This window comes from Alternaria dauci, chromosome 9, assembly GCF_042100115.1.
Source record: "Alternaria dauci strain A2016 chromosome 9, whole genome shotgun sequence".
NCBI lineage: Eukaryota > Fungi > Ascomycota > Dothideomycetes > Pleosporales > Pleosporaceae > Alternaria > Alternaria dauci.
Genome location: NC_091280.1, coordinates 2528450 through 2538701, shown reverse-complemented (window position 1 = coordinate 2538701; position 10252 = coordinate 2528450). Strand labels below are relative to the sequence as shown.

General features: G+C 52.1%; 1 protein-coding gene across 1 annotated transcript; it reads left to right on the top strand.

Moving 5' to 3' along the window:
* Positions 1-1385: 1385 nt before the first annotated feature.
* Positions 1386-3098, top strand: ACET3X_009493 (uncharacterized protein; the record flags this gene model as incomplete). Its single annotated transcript, XM_069455694.1, has 4 exons — positions 1386-1548; positions 1607-2024; positions 2075-2101; positions 2150-3098. 4 exons carry the CDS (start codon positions 1386-1388, stop codon positions 3096-3098), a joined length of 1557 nt encoding a protein of 518 aa, XP_069303570.1.
* Positions 3099-10252: the final 7154 nt, after the last annotated feature.

Here is a 10252-nt window from a genome sequence, read left to right as displayed (position 1 = left end):
TAGCACTCTGAACGATATAGTCACGAGCCTCGACAAACCCGCTAGCAAGAGCCCAAGTCTAGTAGTCATGCTTGGTAATGCTGGCAAGGGATCGTTGTTGGCCGATGTCCTGCCCACTACCAGAGACCACGTGAACAATCGAGCGTTCAGCGGAGTATCTTTACAACTAGATCCTACTACTGCTTTTAGTGACCGTCCCATGCTGATCGCACACGAGGACATCTCAAAGCGGAATACGTCCGCAGCAGCACCCATGGCCGCTCCCTGTCACCGCCAAGCAGTACGTCCACTACAGTGGCAGGTAAGCAGTTTGGTTGACGTGTTCAACAGTCTCCACTCCACACTGATCCGCCCCTTCACAGACGTGATTTGTCTCTTCTCCGCAGGAGGCCGCGATATATACTGTCAAGTCGACCGCATGATACCATGGCTCGAGCAGAGACCCAGCCAAGGGCCTCACATCACAGTGCGTCCTCGACTACTTTACGTAGCGGCACCTTCTGAACAGCAGAGCGAGGCGAGTGTACAGAGCCAGCTGATAGATATCTTGCACAAGCAACTGAAACAGACCAGATCAGAGTTGTCTTCTCGCCTCTCTGTATACGTTCAACAAACCAGCACCCAGACGCTAGCAGACCGCATCAAACGTGAAGTAGATGTTGCCAGGAACGAGCGCGTCCGCAACTACACCCTTTTGAATGCTGTGCACTTTGATCTCCTGTTCCGTCAAGCTTGCGATCATTTCGTCAGCAGCGGACAGGTCCCATTCGACATGATTATGGCGTCGCGGTCGCATCGTCCCGTATCTGCGCGCTTGCAGAAGTATTTGGGCATTCTCTTCGATTCAATCAACAGCTTAGAAGATATGGCGGAGTTTGCCATTCCGTTTGTTGCAGGTTGTCTGGCGATGGACAACTATGCATACGACGTGCCTTGTCAGTATCCCATGCGGACCGACTGCTCCAGTCTGCTGACTGACTGTAGTTCTTGAACCGCTCGTGGTATTCTCGTCTCACTACAAGTCTGCTTGTCTGGACGTTGCCGTGAACAAGACACTCGAGTCCCCGAGACACTGTGGCAACCAGGTGTTGCTGCTTCGCACCCAATGGGTTTCTCTCCTCGAGCAGCACTTTGTGCAAAGAAGCAAAACTCTCTGCTCGAATTCTCGTGCGAGACTACTAGTAGAGTTTCAGCCATGGCTTGCGATGAGGAAGCCTCACCAGGTTTGCTTAGCTTGCATGCACGCAGTCCCCGAGCACAAGCTCCCTTGTGGACATTTGATCTGCGAGAGATGTTTCACGTATCTGGGAAGCTGTTCCCACGTCGATCCACATCTCTACAAGCTGAACTGCTGTCCCTTTTGCTTCCAGTCTTTCGAAGCCAACATGCGCGTGAGGCCTGCCACTGCCGGGCTACGCGTGCTATCGATTGATGGCGGCGGCATCCGTGCGGCGATTCCCATTCAGTTCCTTTGCGCGCTAGAAAACGCAGTGGGTCTCGATATGCCGATCCAAGAGTTCTTTGACCTTGCGTACGGAACGAGTTCAGGTACGTTATCAGAAAGAGTTCCCATTCCTTGCTTGGTGTTTGGCTCATTGTTCTGCAGGCGCGATGGTAGTTCTTGCGCTTTACGGTCTCGGCATGCGAGCTGAGGAGACCTTTACACTATTCACCCAGCTGGCAACACGGATATTCCGTGGGCGGAGCCAGCTGGGCCTGGGACTTGCTGCAACAGCCCATGCCCTTATCACTTCGTGTCGAAATGGCCGGTTCCCTGCCAGCGACATCGATAGCGCCCTGAACGAGGCTTTCGAGGAAGCCACCATGCTGGACGTCCCGTACATGTCTTCAATCGGGGCACGCGTTGGTCTGCCTGTTGTCGATGTCGACACGCTGGAAACGTGTTTAGTCACGAGTTACAACGGAGCTGCTCCCACATACGACAATGGTGCATGTACAGAGATGTCTACGTATCGTATCTTGCGCTCAGAAGACGCTACAGAAGAGATATGCGTGAAGGATGCGTGAGTTGCTACCCCGCTGTCAGAAGCTTGACGCTAACCTGGCGCGACAGCGCACGATGTACATCCGCAGCCCCCTGGTGAGTGCTACAAGCTGCAGCCGCTTGACTGACGTCTGACGGTGACAGGTACTTCACGCCGCACAAGATACCTGGCCACGGCACATTCATGGACGGAGGGCTGAGCGACAACAATCCCTGCATGCTCGCCTTGCAGGAGCTGCAGAAGATGGCTCCTGGTTTGAGCCTCGCTGATCAATTCGTGTCTGTAGGTACGGGCGTCTCGACGACGAGAGAGGTTGCCAAAGCCGACGTCTGCCCCAGTCTGCTCTTCGGGAACAGCTCTCTGCAGCAGACTGGCAAGCACTATGTGAAGGAAAACTTCAACGGCGACAAGCAGTTCGCCATTATGCGCCAGATATTGGCTGCATCCCAGCCTGCAGGGTTTGCTAGTGTAGATCGATGGCTACATCGATTCAACCTTCCCGTAGACGGAGAGCTACCCGATCTAGCCGACACTCCAGCCATAGGAGGCCTTGCTGAGAGAGCTTCTACTTACTTCACGACGGACCCTGCTGTGCGTGACTTGGCCGACGCTGCACTCGCCCTCAGTTTCTACTTTGAGCTACGGCCAGGGCGCATGCCGCTCTACGAGCGCGGCTCCTATACCTGTTACGGGTTGATCCGCTGCCGTATCCCCGGAGTCAACCCCGCCTTCTCCAGGCTGATGCAAAAGCTTGATCATCTGGAGGCCAGCTTCCAGATCGAGATGCAGGTCTGTGGTCCAGGACGAGCCGTATCAACGTGGATCGATCGGCATGGCAATTTTGGCAAGCCCGTATGTCTGCGCGTTCCCTCGCTCTGCGAAGAGCTGGACATTCGCTTGAGACTGCACGGAGACCGTGTTCATTCTATCAGCGCTTCGCCGCTGACGCTCAAAACCCTGATTGATCTACAAATGCTCGAATGGAGTGCGCTCAAAGACGTGCACGTCACAGCAAGTGTAGCGGGTAAGAGGAGGCGACAAGACGACTCGCCTTTGCGGACAGCCAAGCGACGCTGTTTGGGGACGACGTGACGCCGTGTACGCTCTGGCCCCGATCTCTCGAGTGCATACTTTATAGGATGATCTAGCACATGGTAGGACCTGTGACAGACGTTGGCCCACTGCGATGACGCCGCGAGGATGTGGTTCTACCTCACCGAGGGATGTTTAGATAGTGTCCGATGAATAAAGCTGCATCCAACAAGCGAGCTCAGCCTCTCAGCGTGTTGGTAAAGCGGAGCATAAGAAACGATTGACAATAGGTTCGACAACAGTTACCAGAGCATCCCGGCCTGAAAACAGCCAGCTCTAGTATACTTTCATTGACGCACGTGCAAGCACTGGTTGCTCGGTGCAATCCAAGGCTTCGGTCGACTTGGAAGGCTTATGGTTTACACTGGCCAGTGCTGGCAAGAGCTAGTGCTGGTAAAGAAAAATCATCAGGCGAGTCGAGTACGGGCGTAAAATCGAAGACCCAACCAAAATTGTAGTCACGCACACAAGCTTTGGATAGCGGCCGGCTTGAAACTTGACGATCTTATTGTCGTGCTGTGATGATACGACTATCATCGCAAATTACCGTGCTGACCCGTTCGCATCGTCACTCTGATCTGATACAGTTGTCAGCCGTTGCGGCTTCACCTATGTGTGCGCCATTCTAGAAAACTAGTCACGGTCAGATTGAAGATTGGTCAATGATACCGACTGTTGCGAAGTACTAAGCCATCTGTAGAAGGTGAGGCTGTGTATAATCGTTGCGCAGCTGCGCGTTGGGGTGAAGCCGCGATCGCTCACAACTGGACGAGCAGTGTCAGAGAGCATGTGGCTAAACATAAGCTTACATCTGGCTCGAAGTGAGCAGACGTACATTACGCTAGCTTACTACATATCGGGTCAGATGTATGCTGCGAGATTGCTGGCATCACGATCTTCGCATGGTGTTTTGAATTGCATAAGCGTTTATCAAACACATGATCTATCTACAGAAGCTTTCACTGTGAATTCATGTCTGACGGTAGATAATGCTCAACATTACGTTTACTCGCTTGAGTTTAAAGGGCTGCCTTGCTCGGTGTGCGCACGACCGGGACTAGCCTTAGACACTCCATCAAATACTCCGGCCGCCGTGGCACTTTGGGCATCACGGAGACAAAGCATAATGTGGTACGATGGACTCCTGTGGGTTTTTGCGGGATTGGTGGTACTTGCCTTTGCCATCTCTCAAAAAACGAACGCTATGATGCGTTAGCAAATGATTGTGTTTCCACATGGAGGTCATCGACCACTCCAATCTATCACATCTCCCGGGAACTTCTCACTCTGGACATCAACGAGCAAATGTCTTTCTCTCCAGGTTCGATATCTGCTTCCGACATTCATTAAATTCTCCATACCAATCCTCGGACCAAGGGGAAAGCGGAGCATCAAAGACATTCAGATCACACCGATTTCTCGATGAGAGTATTCCATCGCACGATCGACCAGATCCAAAGAGTGATCGGTGCGCACAACGACAGGTCTCCATAGAAGTGGCTGCTCTCGAGCCGGACGAGCTTGTGCTCATAAATATCTGGGCGACGACAACGTCGATCTTGTAATGGCTTCAAAACTTTCGTCTATTTCTTCTCTACTTGTCGCTCTACTGTCGCCGATTCATCTTGTTCATTACGATACAGATTGCTATAGGAAGATCAAGTCAGCAGACACGCCGACCGACGCAAGACGGCAAAAGCCGACAGAAGTGTATCTATCATATGTTGATATTGTACTTGGCTCTTTCCCAGTCAATCGTCTTACGCAATCGTCCAGAGGTCAGATAACGCGAAAGGTAAGTCACGCAGCGATTATGCTGATGAATTATGCTGAGGCTTATTTGCGTAGGGTAGAGGAATGACTTGTGTCACTACTTGCACGACCAGAGTGATACCACGTTCGCAGTACGCATAAGCAGCAACGGAACAAAACAGGATATCATCAGCAACCGCATTCATACCTAGACCGAACAAACCTCTTGCTCTACACGCTCTCTCAATCTAACATTGACTGAGAAAGTTTTCTTGTACGCAGACCATCCGGGTCGATCTCAAAACTGCAGTAGAGTTACCTCAAACGTCCGTTGTAGTCTACAGGTCTGACTGTATATTCCAGACACGTGAAGAGCTTTCTGCTTGCTGTCCATCATACAGGCAAGAATTTACCAATAGTATTCGAAGAACGCCGCTGCGGTGAGATTGTACCCTAGGGCCTAAATGCTCAGAGCGCGAGCAGCAGCCCATTGCCTTCGTTCCGATGGGAAAGATCAAGCGCGTCTCATGCATTGCCCTACCTATGCTGCTCACGATCCTGTCCTTGGTTTGCTTCCTTGTCGTCGCGTTGGCGCAAGTCTCTCCCGGCGGCCACAACACACTGCTCCAGCGAGATCTCTACTTCTTCAAGGTACGAGCACACACCGACGATCCATATATAGTGCAAACGTGTATGCTGACAGTAAGAGACAGGCAAACACTAGTGATACGATGTTGAGTCCACAGGGCTTGCTGAACAGCCTTCCTGACAGCGTCTTCGGCATCGAGGTTCCTGACAGTCTCCAGAGCGTAGCGGAGTCGGAACCCCTCAAGGACTTCTATGTGGTGGGCCTCTTTGGCTACTGTGAGGGTAAAACTGACAAAAAAACGAGGAGAGAGACGGTAACACACTGCAGCGCCTGGAAGGTGCCATTCTACTTTGACCCTGCGGATGTCTGGCAGCTGGAGAACACAATTTTGCAGGCAGTCCTCGGAGAGCGATTCACCAAGGGCATGCAGACATACCGAGCGGCGGTTGAATGGACACATTGGACGTTCGTCATCATGTTGGGGCTGACCGTGTTAGAAATCGCGGGGGGAATGCTTGCGATCCGTAGCAGATGGTTCAGCTGCTTCACGGCGGTTGTGTCTATTGTAGGTCTTGTTCGCTCTGATGCGTGTGCTTGCTAATAGGTGCGGCCAGTTGCAGGCTAGCCTTGCCCTTGCGGCGGCAGCAGCAGCAACCACCATCTACGCTGCGCTGGCGGGTGTGTTCGAGTCGGTCTTGCGTTCCTACAACATCGACGCATCTCTAGGCGTGTCCCTGTTTGCCGTTTTATGGGTTGCTGTCGCAAGCTCGATCGTATCGAGCTTTCTTTGGTCCTTGAGTGTCTGCATTTGCTCTGGCAAATAAGGTTCAGTATCAGCACTGCTCTTCTTGTGCTCACTGTACCACACGCGGTGTTGAGTTGCGGGCGTAGCATTCAGGTGTGAGTGTGATGGTTGTTGGGGATCGAGCTGAAACAACAAGTATTCTTCCATTAGATAGACCAGATGCAACAAATCTGTGGGATCAGCCACAGGGCGGTATTCATGAGACGATACTTGTGCGGAGACTAGGTCACTTGGCCCCTAACGTCTCGTGGGGTTCGCATATCACAGAATGCCAAACGATCGCTCGTCCATGTCAAGCGGACGGGTTACCTTTGTGCGGAGGCAAGTTCGAATCGTGATCGAGTTTTAGAAGCACGAGACAAGTCATCCTCACAAGACATGTTCAAGGAACGAAGTTCTTTTTCTTGATCTTTAGCCTAACTAGTCGAGTTACCAAAAAGGAGCCGCGATGTAGATATAGACAGGCACTCTCGTAGCACATCTGGATGCGTTGGAGCAAATACAGTCAACTCTCTCACACCTACAAATGATCTGCCCTGTGGCAAGTTGACTGACGAAGAATCGAGCAAGACAGGAGACCATGCGCACTACATACCGTATAAGACACGGCAGCGTCATTGCGCGATGGACTCCAGTGCTCATCACTAGTGAATGATATTTCGCAAGTGCGGATTTTCATATAGATCGACTATGATGAGAGTGGCTCGCTGTAGGCAATAGGCAGTGACACGCGAAGCCCGTGAGATTGTCTAAACCCAGGCTCTACGAAAGCGCGCGATCAGGTAGAGGTAGTGGGAAGAATGCAACCATCAATAAGCACTAAAGGCCATACATCTTGTGATCAACTTCTACCCATCGTCTCCCATAGCCCTGAGCTGAGCTGTGAGCGATATCACAAGCCCATCGAGCGCTGTAAGCAAGACAAACAATATAGCGGGCATGATGGCGTCGAAGAACTGGTCGTATGCGAAGAGGTAGAGGATGTGCAAGTGATGCAAGCAATCCTCCGATTCTGGGTCCTGCTAGCCTCTTTGCAACAGCAGTGGCGGTGATGTCTGCTGGAAAGCTGAAGTGCGAGGGTGTCCGTCTCTTGGGGATAATCGCGGTTGCTACCAGGGTCCACAAAAACGATTACCTGCTTTCAATACGTGCATCGCAATCAGATCTTCATGAGCTGTATTAGTTGCTCTAGGTAAAGAAGAGACCGGCCTTACTACTGTACAGCGTGCCACAACGGCACGAGCGAGTTCCTGATCTGATGTCATGCTAGCAGAAGGCTGGGGGCCTTCGACCGACACCAGCAGACAAGCTTACGCGCATGTGCTATGCTCGTCCACGTCGACTGCAGCTCGTCATATGATTGCTCTCCTGCAGCAGGCTGCTGACAGCGATGTGGCTGTAAGCAGCTTACACCTGGCATACCAGTTGCCTGGCATTCCATCGGCCTGGCATTCCGCGGACATGGAATTGCACAAGCTCACGCACGGAATACCGCAGCGCTGGAATACCATGCGAGGATTACTGATAACGGTGGCGCTCGTGTGTGCTTACGAACCTGGCCATATACATGCCGCAGGTGTCAAGAGATGACGGCCGCAGACACATGACGGCTTCTCACGCTTCGCCCTCGCCCCTGCATCGATATGCACCGCCATGACGCTCACGGAGCGAGGCCTCACGAAGTGCCTTTTGAGAACGCAGCTAGACTCGAGACCTTGTTGGACGCAATCGATGATCTACCCGCAGGGGCGTTGTTGAAGCTTGCGCTCTGCATCTTCGTATCCCTCGTACTACCGCTCTGGTACCGAGACTGGAGACGATTCCTTCGCCTTGCTTACCATCTTCCCCAAGAAGAAGGTAGCTCATCTCGACGGGGCTTTACACCCCAACGAAACTTTACCTCTTCCATCTCAAGCCTTCAATCCCCGATTACCCATGTTCCCGCCAATGAATGCAGTGCGCAGTCCAACCAACCAGTTCAGGAATCCGTGTGAAGCAGTATAGTCGTACAAGGCACAGGACGTCTTGACCGATGCCGTCGCGGCCGTAGCCTGTGTCTGCCCGTGCCACGGGCTATATTTGATGCTGAAGACAGGCTACCAGGAGACCAGCCACCAGGAGACCATTTCCAGATAAGCATCCTGTGCATCAAACGTCAAAAGACTGTCACGACCGAGAACGATGCAACCACATTCGACCGCGTCAGTAGAAAGCAGACCATACTCAGGCAATCTTGCGCAGAAACGCTGGGTCAGCCGACTGGCACAACGCAATAAGTGGCAGGGAAGGCTGCCTGCTGTGCCGACCAGATATCGTCTGAGATATGGCTCATCGTTGTTCACAGTACTGTACCATGCTGTCACGACCTACGATGGAATTTCCCGTTGCATGGTAGTGCCGCCAGCAGCACACTCTGGGACTTTGCAAGTCTGCCGCGCGTCTTTTGGCTCACAATGTTCTACTACGGCTATCGTTTTCGGAGGAGGTACCAATCAGCAAGTCGCCTTAGAAGCATGGTCTCGTGCTGTGTGAGCTTTCAATACTATCTTATTATTGGAGAAAAGCCTATGTATCAGTAGACTGGATCAATTACGTTGGAGTTCTCCACAATCTCAAAACAGGGCTGAAAACCCGGTCCATTACAACTGCCTGGCGTCTGTCGAGCTGCGCTGCTGTGCTTCATATTGCCAACCTCTGCTACATACATTCACTGACGTCAGTATCTGTACAGCGGGAAACTCAGTGGGCCGAGAACAGCCGATGAAACAATGCTGCGCTGTGAAACCCGATAATCTCGCATGCTCTTTGGCTATTCTCTGTGTATCTGGTTTTCCGTTGTACAAGGACAGACATTACTACAGTTTCGTCCTACAAGGCGGGAGGCATCGCAATCACAACTAAAACAAAACGATCTTCCAGCCTGCAAGTCGAATTTCCATGCTAGTCATACAGCAGATGATCTCAAAACAATAGAGATAGGAACTCATATCTAACCGTCTGCGGCGAATCCCCCCCAACTGCCGAGATGGACATCACGTACTACTGAAGCTATTTCTGAACAGAGTGACCAGTCGCCAACAGCTACGATCAGAGCTTCGATGAGAGACGCCAGTAAGGCGATGACACGAGTCACCACCGGCTGAAGAAGAAAAAACAGCTACGGGTGTTTGTGGAAGATATACCATCAGTCCCCTATCCAAATGATTTTACATTGTGAACTCGGTGAAGTACGCCCTGTGGTAACGAATAGCATCTTTGTAACAGCCTATCGTAGCATCACCGTATCCTGGATCTTTCGCAAAGGCTGCTGTGAGACTTTGCCCACACTCGAGTGTTGGCGGGCCCGATTCGTCACCCACAATCGAGCAATCGGCCTCTGCGAGAGGCGAAGTGAAACCCGACCATGATCCGCTTGGTATAGGGGGAGGAGTGTCGATATTGCTGAACAGATTGCCGGGAATGGGCTCTTTCGTGAGATTGAATATTTCCACGAAAGGTCCGAGATCATAGGGATCGACAGGAATACCGCGCGGTCCAAAGTACACGCTCCAGTAATGGGCATAGCTGAAGACATTCTCCTTGTAGAGAATTTGCATCGAGCTCTTATCCGCTACAGAGCGAGCCTGCATGCGCTTGTTCGTCGAGGCTCCAAGCCATTCTCGGTCCTGCAACTCTTGGAATCCGCCTCTCGCCGTCCCTGAAGCGAGGCTACGGTGTTGATAGCAAAGTAGGGCAACCACAAGACGAAAGAGAACTGCAGCATCACGGCTGGCCTAATCTTGCTTCAGTGGTGCGGTGGGTTTTACAGCAGCGTAAGGGCGCAGCAAGGCCAGCGAGAGAGAAGTGGCGTGAGAGAATGGTCACGGTGGCATAGGGCATATGCAATCTGCTAGGAAGCTATGTCTTGTAGGTAACGAGGTCCACCGATGATCGCGCTGACCCTGTTACTGTTGCTGACCTGTGACTTTTGCTGCTGCTGACGCTGAGCGTGGTAGAGCCTACTGAAGC